Raw genomic sequence first — 15,853 nt, forward strand, 5'->3', positions numbered from 1 at the left:
TAGACTTGGCTGATCGATGTATACAGCGAGTATAGCTGATTATCTGAAGACTTAAGGTTTATGACCCTGAGCTTGTCAATCTTCTCTAGTCCCACCTAAGCAGCACGGTAACATTGTAGAGTCGGCGGAACAGCTGGTGAGCAAGAAGCAAATCCAATCGTTGGGCCTATAAGGTCCCCGCGTTCGCCGAAAGGGTATGATAGTATCGGGCCTGGCCCTATGCAGTGGTACCTGAGCTCGGCAACTGGTATCACATTTGCTTCTGCAGTGGGGATCACTCTCAAGTGACCCGTTCACGGTCGTGCAGCGTTACCCGCAGCAAAGATTTCCTTCTATGCATCTTCCGTAGTAGCCAACGTACTTTTCAGTGAATAGTTCGCCGAGTGTTAAGGAATAAGCAATCAAAAAAAATCCGGGGAGATCAAGTGGAGAGGAGCCTCCCCGCGCCGACCGGAGAATCGCCGAGGGGCAGAACCTCTCCACCTCTCCACTTTCAACTTTCCTTCGGTTAGTCCCTTAACCTTTCGCTTCCCTTTTTCCTCCCGGATTCTTCTCCTTCCCTATTCCTCCCCTCCCTATCAAGTGTGCTGCAGTCCACCTCTTGATACACCCCGCTTGCCCCCCCCCCCCCCCCCCCCCCGGAAACCCGCAAATGAAAGCCTCCATGTGCCTCTCGGCAGTTCTAGCCCATCGCAGATCCCGACATGGCGACTGTTACTAGCGTGGCCTGCCCCCCCACGCAAGGGCCTGTCGGGTCTGGAATGCTCAACGAGAGTGCTATTGACAAGGGAGAATCTCACACTTCACCGACGGGCCCCGGACGCAAAAGAAAGTCCTCCTCCGGTGGCCCGCTACAGCAACCCTCCACGGCCAGTAAAAACGGCACCGTTCGCCAGAAGATCACTCGAGCTTGTGACTCGTGTAAAGTCAAAAAGACCAGGTGCACAGGTACCCTGCCGTGTACTCGGTGCACGCGGCTGTCGCTCTCATGCAATTATAATGCAGCCTACTCGAGAGGACTCCCTCCCGACCCACTCCCTGCATCGCCCGACCCAGGCGAGTCTGCTGCTACGCTTGCCGGGTCTGGTACTTCAGAGGTTGGTCGTACCTTCAGGGGCTCGCGTTCGCGTGCTACTACGACCAATCTGACGGCTAGAGATCCCGTCAGCAGCAACCATGGCTACCTGAGCCAACCCCAGGGTGTGTCATTGCGCAACTCTCCCGAGCCAGGGTCGACTGATTTTGAGGGCAATTATATCGGCCCTTCCTCGGGAGTCTCCTTTATCAATCGTGTTTGGAGCCGATTGCACCAGGATGAGCGGGCACAGATCCCCGATGCGCTGCAGAATGAGTCTTCGACGAACACGGGCGTGTTCATGTTTGGCGATAAGCCGTACTCGCATCCTCAGGATGTAGATTTTATGCTGCCATCATTCGAGACTGCAATGGAACTTGTCGCGGTCTACTTTGATTTCTCAATGGTCACCTATCGCTTTCTACATCGTGAAAGTGTGGAGAAATGGGTGAAACAAGTATACGAGAACCATACCTCGATATCGAATTTGCCCGTGGGCATTATGGTCGCCCGAACGGCTATCGTTTTGATGATTTTTGCAGTGAGCACCCTTCATCATAAAGAGCCACCGCCAATGAATGGGATCAGTCAGAGTGAGCGCTGGTATGCAGCATCAAAGTATATGTTATCTCTCGAGTCGGGGCCTCCGCGCTTGGAAACGATTCAAGTTCGACTCATCCAATGTCTGTACCTTTTATCATCATCTCGCGCCAACGAGTGCTGGTATTCCTTTGGAACGGCATTGCAGGTTGTAACAGCCCTAGGATTACACCGCAAATCACCTGTGAAGCTATCTAAGAACGGATGCTCACACTTTGAGCTGGAAGTGCGGAAGCGCATTTTTTGGAGCGTTTACACTTTGGATAAGTACCTCAGTATCATGTTTGGGCGGCCTCGGCTACTTCATGACGAGGATATTGATCAGGAGTTTCCGGGCGAAATGAATGATGAAGATCTACTAGAGGAGGACCCGACACGGCGGACAGGATCTACAGATAGCATGATGATCGCATCTGTCCTGCATTACCGGTCAGTTAATCAATTAGGCTTTCGGGTCAATATGCAACGTTACTTCTCGATCTACTAACACCCTGTCTGCACAGCCTTGGTCGAATCCTGGGCGAAATATCGCGACAGCTGTACAGTATCAATCCACTTTCACGGGACTCTCCACTCGAAACAGCCGCTCGCCTCACATCAGAACTAGAGAAATGGAAAGAAAGCGTTCCCCCTCTGTTCAACAGCGTCCGACCATCCAGTCTAATACCACCCCTTTGTCGACAAAGCCAAGTTCTTCAATTTGCCTACGCCCATGCAATGATCCACGTTACCCGTTCATTCCTCCTCAATGACTTCACTGACCTCAGCCGCCGACCAAGTGACCCCCATCCGATGGTCAGCGCTCACGTAAAAAAGTGCATATCAGCAGCTGAAGATATCATGACCCTAGTCGACGACCTTGCGCAGCAAAACGTCTTTGTTCAGTCATTCTGGTTCACCCACTACGTTACATTCTGCGCTATCTTGGTGGTCTATATACACATCATTCAGCAACATCGCCAGGCTACCGCGCCGAGCCCAACAGCGGGGAGTCCTGCTGATGCCGAGAAACTGCATTCCTTATTCCTACTAGCCGAAACCTGTCAGCAATACCTTGCGGAAGCTACCCGCAAGAACTGTCCTAGTAGGCGGTACAGTATCATTCTCGGAGAGCTAAGGAAAGAAGTTCATCGTCATATCGGCTCGGATGAGCAGGATAGAATTGCTCTGGCGCCGGCTGTATTCGATGATGGGCATATCATTGAACAAAGAGCAATAGCTCCGAATGGCGTCGATCGCACCGTCTCCTTTGAACCCCCGAGCCTAGATTTCCAGCCAATCTCGGGCGATCTGCCCCCAACCGAGTTGAGCGCACCTCTCAATGCTGTGGAAGATGCCGGACTTCTTGAGAATCTCGAGGGTTCGATTTGGTGGGCGCAGCTTGATTCCTGGGTATGTGTATATCAATACGTTCTTTTTCCCCCTGTCGCTCTTAGTAGTTTCCCTTACTAATGGCGTATTAGGCGTTATCGAGTTTTCCAAATGACCCGTCTGCGTTTAGTTTCTAGAGGCGCTCTGCGGTGTGTATCGGTCTAAGCCATTTTGAGTAGACTCCACGAGATACAGTAATAATATCGATGCAAGTTGGCTGGATCGTCAGCCCGGCTGTTTTTACAAGACAAGAAAAAAAAAACCAAAAGTACCATACCATACATACATGACTCGTTCTAGCGCCCTAAACTCTTGGCTCGATAGAGTGTTTTAGCCCGTGTCTTTGTATGGCTGGATTCTTGTCACATGCCTTCTAAGGGACCAAGTCACATGGCTTTAAAATAAGAACGTACATTATTCTCACAATTCCCCCGCTGTTAACACACCAACCTAAACATAATAACTGAGGATCAAATAAAGTTGCCCAAATTGGGCTCCATACTTATCCGAGCAAGATTAGATTGCCCTTGCCCGGCTCAGCTCATCCACCCAGTCGGAATATCACCCGTTGATGGTCAGTCACGAACTCGGGAACACGAGCTCGGGAATATATGCGAAGTCTCCGTGTCGAATATAGAGTTTCAATCTCCGGAGATCAAGTGGAGACGGGACACGGAGGGTCTGGGTGCTTTTGTTGGTATTTATTTAAGCTTATATGGACATGTACTATATCCCGGTTGATTGATAGGTCTGTGAGTTTGCTGTTGATTGTTGTGGGGCATGCTGGAGACAATTCAGTGTCGGTTAGATGTCCGAGGGGCCGTTTTGTGATACATGTTTTCTGCTCTGCGTGCTGGACATTCTTTCTACTTTTACGGGGTTTACCACTTGGGTTGGGTATAGCGGTTGAGATTGTCCGATGCTGGTCAGTCCTTGCGTTTCATTCATAACACATGAATGGTTGAGAGTTTAAGGATACGGACCTGAATAGAACAGGGACTATCATAGTTTCTCTTCCTCTCTGATTTCTAAAGACCGATCAATAGCGTTAACTTGGGATATCATTCATACTACCACATGACTATGGAACAAGATCGCTGGGCGTAAATAACTCGAAAACGCAGAATCACCATAAAATCATCTTCTCCCAGTAAAAGGATATGGGGCCTGTTCCGGCTACACAAAAGAGATTATGTACTTGAAACCACGACAACTACTTAAACTCCTCAATCTGATCATGGCAGTACTGAATAAACAATGCCGCATTCCCCGTGCCCCCCTCTTCCTTCGTTTTCATCGCTTGTAACAAATCCTCCCGGGGCTTGGGATGAACTCGCCCCCAAGGCAGAATATACTTCCCCCGTCAGAAATCGTAAGTTCCGGAGAAAACGCAGCCCAAAGCTGGCTATAGGCACCCATGATAGGATGATACAGCAGAGGCGCCACGAGGTAAGGCACCCACGAAGGAAAATGACGAGTCAGGTTTGATTTCAGGTTTCCAGGGTTAACTACCACGCTCAGGATACCGTCTGATCCGGCCTGCTTTGCTAGATCGTTGGCTAAAAACCAGTTTCCGACTTTGGAGTTCTCGTAGTTGCGGTTCATCCCAGTGTCTCGTCGTAGAAACTCCTCTAGGTTCACGCCGTGCGCGGATGTGGTATCTACAATGATTGAGGATAGCCAGATCACGCGGGCAGAGGCGGGAGATTCGTTGTGAGCGGTCTGTCTAAGCGTTGGTAGGAGTAGCTGGGTGAGCAGGTGATGGCCGAGGCAGTTGGTTGCCAGTTGGAGCTCATGGCCCTGTGTTGATATAGATCCCAGTGGGGGGTTAGAGACACCGGCGTTGTTGAATAGCACATCCAGTCGAGACTCAGTGCTCATGAATTTCTCCACTGCTGGTTTGATGGTAGTCAAATCATCGAGTTTGAGAGAGAGAAACACGATCTCGCCTTCGGAATTTGGGCTTGCAGTTTTGATATCGGCGATCGCTTGTAGAGCTTTTTCTTCAGAGCGGCCTGCAAGGTACACTTTACCACCAGCCTGGTACAGGATCTTGCATAGTTCGAAGCCCACGCCTGAATAGCCACCTGTGACTATAAACACTTTGCCTTTCTGGCTGGGTAAGTTGGCCTCTGTAAGCGTCGGCTTGGGTGGGAAAAATTGAGACCAGACGATTCCCATTGTCAAAGTGAAAAATCAGATGGGATTCCTCGGGGGAATAGGTTAATATTACCGTCGTTGGGGCTCGGGCGATGGGAAGGGTCTAGGGTTATATGTCAACTTCTATAGATGACGTACCCCGGAGATAAGGGAGGAGGTACTAAGTAGTTATTATCATACCCCTTGAGGGGAAGACCAAAATTAGAAGGATTGGCAGAGCCACGTACCAAGTCCAGGATATCCAATCAAAGATCACTATGCACTAGTCAAGCTTTCGCAAGGTTGGGGGCCAGAAATTATCGAAGGTAAACATCACCCAACGATCCAGGTTAGCTTCACGTCGTCCCAACTGCTCTTCACCTGAAATGACCATGATCTTTGGTCATGCTTGACTATCGTTTTTAACCTTAATGGTAGCAGAATCAACTAATGACTACGCAAACAACAAATGCTACTGATTAAGAAATGGAATTTATCAAAAGCTTATTCTCAGAGAAGCCATTAGGCCCCCCGTGCTTTGAAATCTCACATGGAATAATATGCGCCTACAGCACAGAATACATATGTACAGCCCACGTTCTACGCTAGACTGATTTCGTCTAAGCACCAAAAATACAGCCTTCCTAGACCCACTATTGTGGTGGAAAAAGACAAAAAGAAAGCTGGACTCGCGGGGAATCGAACCCCGGACCACTCCCATGCTAAGGGAGTATTATACCACTAAACCACAAGCCCACCTGTTGTGTGAGAAAAGGTGAAAGAATGCTAGATGAGCCAGATACTAAAATATCTCAAGAACATACTGAGCTCTAGAAACATATCATCGGATATTTTGGCCATATGAGGATTTCTTTTCTAATTGCTAGTATATGTCCCATAGGGATATAATAGCTTACCCCGAAGATATCGACTGATAACGGAAGACGGTTCGTAGGCGTCGATCAAAATCTCTGAGATGGGAATATATATTGCGCCCTACTCTTGGAGGGTCCACTGAGCGGGCACTCAATGGACATAGCTGGGTATTTTTGGTTATTTTTGGGTGCACTGGTCATTTTGGAACTGGACTAGGTGCACAACATGTAGAAGACAATGGGATCAAGACGCCCAACTAAAATCGCCCAACTAAAATCGCCCAACTGCGTACAGGAACCTTCAGGCCGGGGTAAGTTTCGATTTAAACAGGGAATTCAAACAAAGTAACTCAAGGCCCCCCCCCCCCCCCCCCCCGGGCCGCATTAGCTACCCCTTCCAGGTTAGGGATTCAAAGAATCCCAAAGTGATTTCCATGTAATTGCAACATAAGAATTATCTTTTCCATATAATCAACACTATATCATCATTCATCGCATCATGACACCTTAAGTATATGCAAAACTAGTCAAAGTCCACCGGAGGAAGACTCCTCACCTCCAATGCAGTCTGTACACTTTGTTGCATCTCTCCAATTGCCTTTTGCCAAGTCACGACACCCTGTTCACTCTGTCCAGACGGCGGAGTCTGGTTCTCCACTCCGTCCCGGGAAAGTGAATCTTCACTTACTAGCCACATTAGCCAACGCACCACAGAGACGGCTTTATCAATATCCTTCTCCTCGGCAATGACACGTCTGAGATAGACACATAGTACTTCTACGTCCTCACCGTAGGGACCATCGGCCGCGAAAGCGGAATGCCATGCACCCACGGCGTCACGAAGATCCGGCAAGCCTGACAGGCGCCGTGAGGTGAACACAGGTCGCTCCGGGAGAGGCGGGAGAGGTAGGGTTTTCTCGACGGGTGGAGGCGCGTTAACAGAAGCTGATGTGGAAGCTTGTGGCTGGGATACTGGCCTCGAGGCAGTCGTAGCAGAGGCGCGAGCTCGTTGAAGACGAGCACGTCTTTGCTCCTCGAGAACCTCCTGTCGGATATCCTCCGGCAGTGCAGCGAGGAACTCAGCAGATACTTCCGGTTCTTCTTCAACTGCTGGTGACTGTTGGCGAGACACCGAGTCTCGATTCGATGTGGCTATGACGCCAGAGGCGGTTGAAGGTCGAGGGAAAGCAAAGTTTGTTTGGGTCAGAGACTTATTGCTACTAGAGGCTGATTTTGGCGGACGGCCACGCCTTTTCTTTGGTGGTGACGTTGGTCTCTTGAGCTTCAACGACCCAGCCTGAGGTACAGAAGGAAGAGAAGGGACAGAAGGAGCAGCGGGTGGAGGATCAGGGACAGTGGTAGACTGCTGGTTATAGTAACCAAGGACCTCATTTCGAACGTCCTCGGGCAACGCAGCCAGTGTCTCAGGGTCCAATTGAGACTGAGGTGGGAGGGGGCTGCAGCAGTAGGCTCGACTACACGATGGCGCGGTGGCGGACACGGGGACCCCGATGGAGGCGGTTCTTGTCGAGGCTTTGCCTGAGCCACAAGCCTTGACCTGATATCTCCGGGGAGCTCGGAGAGAACCTTGGGATCCACCTGAGTGGGCATGATGAACTGCGACCCGGATATGTTTAGCGGCTTGTGAGCGCTATTACTGAGAACCGGATCGACCTGAATCCGAACTGAATCGCCTTTACGCGGGCTTTCCAGTTCATCGGGGTCGACATTGGCGGCGACACTCTTGCGCGACGGCGGTTTCAAGAAGTTGAGTTGCCGCTGACTGCCCTCGACGGTGGCTGAGGGACCAGCCTTCAGCGGCTCGAGCTTCGTCATCTGAACGCCAAGGCCTCTGAGATCACCGGGGGAGAAGTTGAAACTTCTTAGCATCGACACGGCTTCTTTGCCCAAGATATCGGGTGCATTCGTGGCCACCCCAATCACAACACTCTTGTTAAAGACATCGCATTTGCCGTGACCGAGATGTTTGACTGGCTCCAGCGGCGCATCCATCGACCTTCGCATAACTTTCAGTGTGAGTTGCTTGCCTTTGACCAGGTTCTCGACTAATCTGCGGCCCAGTTCCTCGCAGAGTGATTTGACGAAATCCTCTGCCTGATCTTGATTGACAAATCGAATTCCCCAATTGACCTCTGCCGACACGGATTTCCTGACCACTTCATTGCCAACCTCTGTTTTGTCAATGCCTCGCGCATACTCCCATATCTTTGTTCCGGTTTTTGGCCCCAGACTGGCGCACAATCTCTCCTTGGTAATTTCCCTCGCGTCTTTGACGAACTTCACACCAAGCTCTTCCAGTTTCGACCCAAGACTATACCCAACGCCGGGTAAATCCTGGACGGTAAGGTTTCCAATAAAATCCAAAATAGCATCGAGTTTCAGATGGAATTGTCCGGCAGGTTTTGCCTTTCGCAATGCCACTTTAGCGAGCAAGATGTTGCCACCGATCCCCACCGACACCGCGCATCCAGTTTTCTCCTTGATAGAATCACGCAAGCCTTGCGCTATTTCATCGGCCTTGGCTTGTTCGCGGTAGATTGATCCCTCCGAGACACCTTTGCCGTCAGATCCCCCAGCTTCCAAGCACTGATTGGAAACATCAATCAGAGCCTCATCAATGCTTACGCTCTGCACAATGCCGTCAATGGAGAGCACCGAGCTATAGAATTTCCGACTGGCATCCTCATAGGCTGGGAAATCGTAGGGCAACACCTGAAGCTCTGGACATGCTTGCATGGCCCCCTTCATCCACATGCCATTCTTAACTCCACGTCCACGTGCAACATAGTTACAACTTGCGATCTCGGAGCCAGATCCAGAGCCATGTGCGATGGCAACAGGCTTCTCGCGAAGCTCAGGATGCTTGAGAATGGAAACGGCGGCAAAGAAGGAGTCAAAGTCGACATGAAGAATATATCTTCTGGCTCCTGGAGCAGACCTCTTTTGACAAGTACCGGATATCGCCTTTTCCCTTGTTGCAGCCTGAAGCTGGGCTTTAAGATCGGCTTTCCAGGTTGACAAGTGATGGAGCCGAGATTCTCTGTAGTATTGCTGAAGGAATTCCGGGTTGACCACACTGGACTTCTTCATTCGAGGGTCAGACAAAAGTTGTGCATTATATTCCTCAGAGGTCATTTGAGGATTTGAAGGACTCGTTTGCTTCGTGGGCGAGATCATTTGCGCATTTTGCAGCTGTCGAGGTGTCCGGCTACCCGTATCGCTCGGCGTGGTATTGACAGATGTTGGCATAGTAGGTTTGACCGGTGTAGTTTGCTTGTGTTGCGGCTCCTCCGCTGCTGGTTGCTCCTCTGCATCGTCTTCTAAAGCAGCGAAGCTAGGAAAGTCTCCATAGTCGGATTGAGAAGGTTGAGACGGCAGTTTAGGAGACGCTCCGGGTATTGGTGCTGAACGGGTTGTACTGGGAGGCGTTCGAGGCGCACTTGTAGAGGTGACAGGGTTTCTCTCAGTTGGTGTCATAGCTTTGAGCTGAGAATTGTACCAGCTCGAGTTTGATTGGTCTCGATACCCAACCCGAGGGGTGTTCGTTTGACTGGTAAAGCGACCATCGTCAAACTTGAGGACCTTCTGCGAGTGGCCCTCATCTACGACACGAAATTCGTGCCAAGGTAGTAATCGAGTAGCTTTAATACTCTCCGTGACCCATGCGGGCTTCACGATGCGGTATCGCCGAAATTCCTCATATTTCTTTGGGGTCAAAGAGCTCGCGATGATATGAGTTGCGACGGTCTTGCCATCCAAGTATTGAAGGAACCCACCGCCATGGCTGACAATGAGGCGGTGGAGGTCTTGTAGGGACGGCTGCGTGTAGCCGTTGACATGCGCGACGACTCCGCGAAATATCGGTGGACAGTCTCCGGACGAGGCTCGAATGTCTGCATCTAGATTCTGTAACTTGATTTTCTTGCGTCGCATATAATCTCCAAAGCCGCCAAAGCTGGAGGCTTCATACTCTTCGCCCGCCTCATCGTGAAAATCATCTATATCCGAGTTCAGCTTAGAATGTGGATCCTCAGTACTGGATGAAAGCGGATAAGAGCCTGCAGGACATACGGTTTTCGATGCGCTTGCGCACAGCGCTAGATGTTGCATCAAGTCGGGAGCCCATAGTGGGCCAGCAGGACCACCATGACCGTCCGTACACGACAGAACAGTCTTCAAATAGTCCGGATGAAGCCCAAGACTCGCGCGCGCCACATGAGAATCACGCGTCACCGGCAGAAATCAGGTGATAATGAGGCGGTGGATCCATCGGTGAGTGGAGGCAAGTCACGGGAGCGGTGAGAGTCTTAAATGTAACCTCATTGGCCTAATGAGTCGGGCAGAAAAAATTAATTAAAAAAAAAGAGCAGAGCTCCGGGCGATCTCTGTTGCTGCAGTTGCGGGTCGCATCTTTTTCTTCTTCCCATCCACGCCCGTTTCTCTTCGGTGGTTCATTTTCCTCTCTCCCTATTCATTCCCTTGTGTCGTCTGCATTTTCATTTTTCTTCCACCAATACCATACAAAAATGTCTGCCGTTCAGCCGGTTGCCGTCTATGCCCTCCGGGTTCCTCCCGGTGTTATGGTGCCCGCTGTGCCTAATGCCGCCGCCTCGGTCAGTATCAGATCTCACAATGCAGTCCGACTTTCTCGCTGACTGGATTTCTCTAGTTCCGTGTGAGCATGGCTGCTATCGACCCCGATGAGGAGCCTGAGTTCGATGACGGCGATTCCAGCAAGCCTGGTCGCGCAACCTTGAAGATTGTTCGCCCTCCTCCCGGTCTCGACATGGGCGATTCCGATGACGAGGACTACAGTGATGATGAGGACTACGATGATGAGGAGGACTCTGACGACGAGGAGGTCAATGGTGGCCCCAGCGACAAGGAGAAGGCCCGCAAGCTTAAGCAGGCCGCCGCCCAGAAGGAACTCGAGGAGGCCATGGAGGAGGACGATTCCGATGACGAGGAGGATGACGGTGGCTTCGACCTCAAGGCTGCTATCTCCAAGCTGATCAAGGGCAAGGGTCCTCTCACTGATGACGACGACGAGGAGGATGACGAGTCTGATGAGGGCCTGGACCTTGACGAGAACGTTATTTGCACTCTGTTCGCTGACAAGGTAAGGATTATCCTGATTCGCAATGAATGAGATGTTTGCTTCGATACTAAACTCCTTTCTGCAGAACTGCCAGCAGCCCCTTGACATCGTCGTCTGCGAGGGCGAGCCCGTCTTCTTCAAGAACACTGGTAACCAGACCGTTTTCCTCACTGGTAACTACGTTATTGGCCTCGATGAGGGCCACGACCACGACCACGATGAGGACGATGAGGACGACTACGACCTCTCCCCCGATGAGGATGAGCTTGACATGGAGGAGCTGATGGCCCTCGATGATGACGAGAGCGACGACCTGGATGGCATGGATGACCCCCGTATCACTGAGGTCGACAGCGAGGAGGAGGCCCCCAAGTTGGTTGAGGCTAAGGCCAAGGGCAAGGGCAAGAAGCGTGCCGCCGAGGAGGAGGAGACCCTCGACGACATGATGGCCAAGGGTGCCAAGGGCAAGGCCGCCAAGGAGGAGCCTGCTCTGACCAAGGCTCAGCAGAAGAAGCTGAAGAAGAACAACGGCGACGCCGCCGCCGTTGAGCCCAAGAAGGAGACCAAGGCCGACAAGAAGGTTCAGTTCGCCAAGAACCTGGAGCAGGGTCCTACCCCCAACGGTGACAAGCCCACTGGTACCCTCGGCGTCAAGGAGGTCAAGGGTGTCAAGATCGACGACAAGAAGCTCGGCAAGGGTGTCGCTGCCAAGAGTGGCAACACTATCGCCATGCGCTACATCGGCAAGCTCGAGGACGGCAAGGTCTTCGACTCCAACAAGAAGGGCAAGCCCTTCACCTTCAAGCTCGGCAAGGGCGAGGTCATCAAGGGTTGGGACATCGGTGTCGCCGGCATGGCCCCCGGTGGTGAGCGTCGCATTACCATCCCTCCTCACCTCGCCTATGGCAAGAAGGCCCTCCCCGGCATTCCCGCCAACTCCAAGCTGATCTTCGATGTCAAGCTGCTTGAGATCAAGTAAATTTTGGACTGATTTCTATATTCATATCTGTTACTTCGCAAGGGTGTTTTATTTTGTGGGTTTGCCGGTTTTATTGCATGATTCACCGTGATATCCGGCTTGTCTGTCTATTTATTGCCTGTCCTGCTATGGCGGAGATGAGGCATATCACGAGGAATTCATATTCCCTTTGCATGGAAAAAGTGCCCGATTTTGTTCTGTAATTTGTGTTATGTATTTGAATCAAACAGCCGCCTGGCTTTTCAGAGATGCTCATTCGGTTTTTCCCCATGTTTTAGTATTCGGTAGAATGACATGCTGTTTACAGCGGGAAGCCCTAATTCGCGCTTGCCACTTTGTCGAAGACTTGACTTGTTTCCCTTCCCATTCAAAATTTGCTTCTGATCTTTCAATATTAATGATTCGCAGTTCTTCGGATTGTCGAATCCAACCTGCAGCCAGTCACTTTCTATCGTTAAACAGTCAGCGTGCATGTCGCATGTATAGCCAACAGCCGCCCTGTCAACGGAGATCACCGTTCCTTGATCTCCGCTGGGCGAACCATATCCAGCATCTTACAAAATGACAGTCTCTTACGGAAAGAAGATGCGACGCCGACGAAGCGTATTCAATCTTTGGAATCAGACCAAAGTCACCCCTCGCCACAGCCAACCCTTCCCATCTCCAGCCGATACGGCAGTGTCAGACAGTACCCTATCTCCCAACCCCATTGACAGGGGCAGCAGAGCTCGATTCCGGTTCCGATTGACACGGAGCGGTTCGAAGTTCTTATTGTTACTCGGGTTGGGGAATTCATCCAATAGTGTGTTCTCATATGTCCTGGCCTGTTCCTAGCTTACTATACTGACTTTGGAATCACAGGCAACAAGACAAGCGTGGAATCCCGTGACGATGTTCAAAGCCCTGATGATGGCCAGCACGTTCTATCAGTCCCAGGGGCTGAGCAAAGTACCCCGATTTATATGAGAGGCAGTTGCTTCCTCGAGACCCAACCACTGATTGCCAATACTTCCGGCAACACAATACTGGAAATCCCGGACAATAATTCCTCGCAAGACCTAGTAGATGGCGAGTCATCAGACCGTAAGATTGATGCTCAAATCGACAGCGAGGATATCCAGCAAGATCGTGTTGAAGGCGATGACATTCATTCGAAAACTCCTGTCGAACCCCAAGGTCCGTCAAACTCGAGACTGGTGGACCGCGTTTCTCAAAGGCTCTCGTTAACATTCGGGCACCCAACTGTGGTTCATCGCACCCACCTGCGCTCCAGGCCCAGTGAAATTTTCCCTCACTCTCCAATATTGTCTAGCAAACAAGGGGATGGAGCCAACGACGACAGTTCCGATCCTTCGACCACTCCAAGCAGTAGTGGCTCTCCCATGGGTTGCTCAACACCTTGGACCCCAGTGACTTCCGGAGAGCCATCTCCTTCTTCATTGGAGAAGTACAAACCTGAAGTGAGCGAAATGTCTGAAATCTCAAACCGTGTCTCGAGCCCAGGACCGACGTCAAGCGGCAAGTCGCCCGTCACTGCTCCGTCGATTCTTACAGTGGAAACCGTGTCTGTCGCCAAGGTCTATCTTGAACTATACTTCAACTCCATTTTTGAGAATCCAGACCCTCGAGTCCAGCGTCATAACGAATTAGAGCAGCACATCTTTGCATTCCACCTTGGTCCCGAAGAGCAGGAAGCCACGCGACATAACTGGACCCTACAAGAGAATGCATATTTGCGGCAGTGTCGAATGTTGAAAACCCGTATGAAGTCTCCACGGATCAATCAAGCAGTCTCTGTTGCTGGATACGAAGTCATCAAGACGCTGGGGAAAGGCAGCTTTGGTCTGGTGTGTTTGGTGCGCGAGAAAGACAGCCGAGACATTTCCAAGGGCGATGATGAGAGCCCGACGCGTGATGCCATCACTTCCAGCACAAGAAGCCGTCATCTTAATATGATAAGATCGGCCGTTGATGGAGCCAGAAATAGCAGACGCAGATACATGACAGGTGAAAAGAAGGAAGTCTATGCCATGAAAGCGATCAAGAAATCGGACATGATCCGAAATTGCCAAGAGGGCCACATTCGAGCGGAGCGAGACTTTCTCGTTGCGTCTGAAAGATCTCGCTGGGTCGTTCCGTTGATATGCAGTTTTCAAGATGACAGCTACCTGTACCTCGTCATGGACTACATGGTTGGCGGGGATTTTCTTGGGCTTTTGATCCGCAGGGATATTCTGCGTGAAGAGTGGACACGGTTCTACATTGCCGAAATGGTTCTGTGCATCGAGGAAGCTCATAAGCTTTGTTGGATCCATCGTGACATCAAACCGGACAACTTTCTCATATCGGCGTCTGGGCATCTGAAAATCTCTGACTTCGGATTGGCCTTCAATGGACATTGGTCTCATGACCAGGCATATTACAACAACCACCGCTATTCTCTGTTGGAAAAGCTTGGTATTAACATCAAAGGCGACGCTGAAGATCAGGCTCTGGCTGCCGAAGCGGAGAAAGACCCGAACCTGGATCCAAATGCAAAAGAGCAGAGTGAGTTTAATCAGTATCATGTGCCTTCAACGGGTCTTCTTGCTTGGCGAAACAAAAAAGAGCGACGGCGATTCGCAAAGAGCGTGGTTGGCACCAGCCAGTACATGGCACCAGAGGTCATCCGTGGAGAGATGTATGATGGAAGATGCGACTGGTGGAGTTTGGGTGTGATTCTCTACGAGGTAAGTGAAGCTTAGTCTTTCCAAAAGGGAACAGCGCTAAACTTACATTTCCAGTGTTTATATGGCTTCACTCCCTTTGCCTGCGAGACCCGCTATGACACTAAGATCAGGATTCTTGTAAGTGACACCGAGAATCCTCTTTTCTACAGAAACAGTTTAACAATGCCATTCTCTAGCAACACTCCAGAACTTTGATATTCCCGAGAGAGAGTCCAACAGAGAAATTGGTATCACAAGAGGCTATTGATCTCATTGCAAGACTGCTTCAAGAGCGTCAATTCCGACTGTGCTCTCCGAGATACCGAGCAAATGACATGTTGGCTGGTCAACCTCCATCGGCTCAATTTCTGTACTCAATGGATCCCCGATACAAAAACTACACGAGCTATTGGGTGTACCCCAATGACGCAACAGACATCAAAATTCACCCATTCTTCAGAGGCATTCGGTGGGATGACCTCCATATGACTCGGCCACCACATATCCCGAGAGTCAAAGACTGGGAAGATACTCGTTACTTTGATGGCTGGAAGAACGTCGAACAACTCGAGGCGCAAGCAGAGGAAAGTGACTCAGAGGAAGAGTCTGAGGAGAACATTGACGCGAAGCCCCAGGCTGCCTCTACTGGTAACATGGCCGCACCTTCTCCTGACAATCCGCTTTTCCAACGGCCAGTACCAGGAGGCGATGCTATTTTCCCGGTGGTACCACCCGCCCAAGCTGTTGCAATGAACGCGCCCACCCAGAAGACAGAGAAACAGAAGGAAAGAAAACGACCACGAGACAAGATTTTGCGGGATAGAAAAGTTGGCAAGACAGCCTTGGAGATTCGCAAGAGAGGTGCCTTCTTGGGATACACATACCGACGACCGAAGGGTCCAGCCATGGCCTTGAGAACTGAACGAGGACGACAGCCATTCGCCAGGGGAGCACTCGCAGATCTCTATACCCCATGAAAGTGGTCGC

General features: G+C 50.8%; 5 protein-coding genes across 5 annotated transcripts; 3 read left to right on the plus strand and 2 right to left on the minus strand.

The window, feature by feature from the left end:
- Nucleotides 1-704: 704 nt before the first annotated feature.
- On the plus strand, nt 705-3,221 carry N7496_003344 (Zn(II)2Cys6 transcription factor; the record flags this gene model as incomplete). Its single annotated transcript, XM_056696275.1, has 3 exons — nt 705-2,104; nt 2,179-3,067; nt 3,177-3,221. 3 exons carry the CDS (start codon nt 705-707, stop codon nt 3,219-3,221), a joined length of 2,334 nt encoding a protein of 777 aa, XP_056558487.1.
- Nucleotides 3,222-4,339: 1,118 nt separating this feature from the next.
- Nucleotides 4,340-5,227, minus strand: N7496_003345 (steroid dehydrogenase; the record flags this gene model as incomplete). The annotated part of the gene is made up of 1 exon (XM_056696276.1): nt 4,340-5,227. The coding sequence occupies one exon, from the start codon at nt 5,225-5,227 to the stop codon at nt 4,340-4,342; it is 888 nt and encodes a 295-aa protein (XP_056558488.1).
- Nucleotides 5,228-6,583: 1,356 nt separating this feature from the next.
- On the minus strand, nt 6,584-10,207 carry N7496_003346 (putative DNA damage repair protein Mus42; the record flags this gene model as incomplete). The annotated part of the gene is given in 3 exon segments (XM_056696277.1): nt 6,584-7,618; nt 7,660-10,139; nt 10,153-10,207. The coding sequence occupies 3 exon segments, from the start codon at nt 10,205-10,207 to the stop codon at nt 6,584-6,586; spliced, it is 3,570 nt and encodes a 1,189-aa protein (XP_056558489.1).
- A 400-nt stretch (nt 10,208-10,607) lies between these two features.
- Nucleotides 10,608-12,158, plus strand: N7496_003347 (FKBP-type peptidyl-prolyl cis-trans isomerase; the record flags this gene model as incomplete). The annotated part of the gene is made up of 3 exons (XM_056696278.1): nt 10,608-10,694; nt 10,751-11,200; nt 11,265-12,158. The coding sequence occupies 3 exons, from the start codon at nt 10,608-10,610 to the stop codon at nt 12,156-12,158; spliced, it is 1,431 nt and encodes a 476-aa protein (XP_056558490.1).
- A 561-nt stretch (nt 12,159-12,719) lies between these two features.
- Nucleotides 12,720-15,843, plus strand: N7496_003348 (uncharacterized protein; the record flags this gene model as incomplete). Its single annotated transcript, XM_056696279.1, has 4 exons — nt 12,720-12,960; nt 13,020-14,887; nt 14,942-15,004; nt 15,064-15,843. 4 exons carry the CDS (start codon nt 12,720-12,722, stop codon nt 15,841-15,843), a joined length of 2,952 nt encoding a protein of 983 aa, XP_056558491.1.
- Between the last annotated feature and the right edge of the window lie 10 nt (nt 15,844-15,853).

The sequence above is a fragment of the Penicillium cataractarum genome, assembly GCF_028827025.1.
Source record: "Penicillium cataractarum strain IBT 29864 chromosome Unknown utg000002l, whole genome shotgun sequence".
Classification (NCBI taxonomy): Eukaryota; Fungi; Ascomycota; class Eurotiomycetes; order Eurotiales; family Aspergillaceae; genus Penicillium; species Penicillium cataractarum.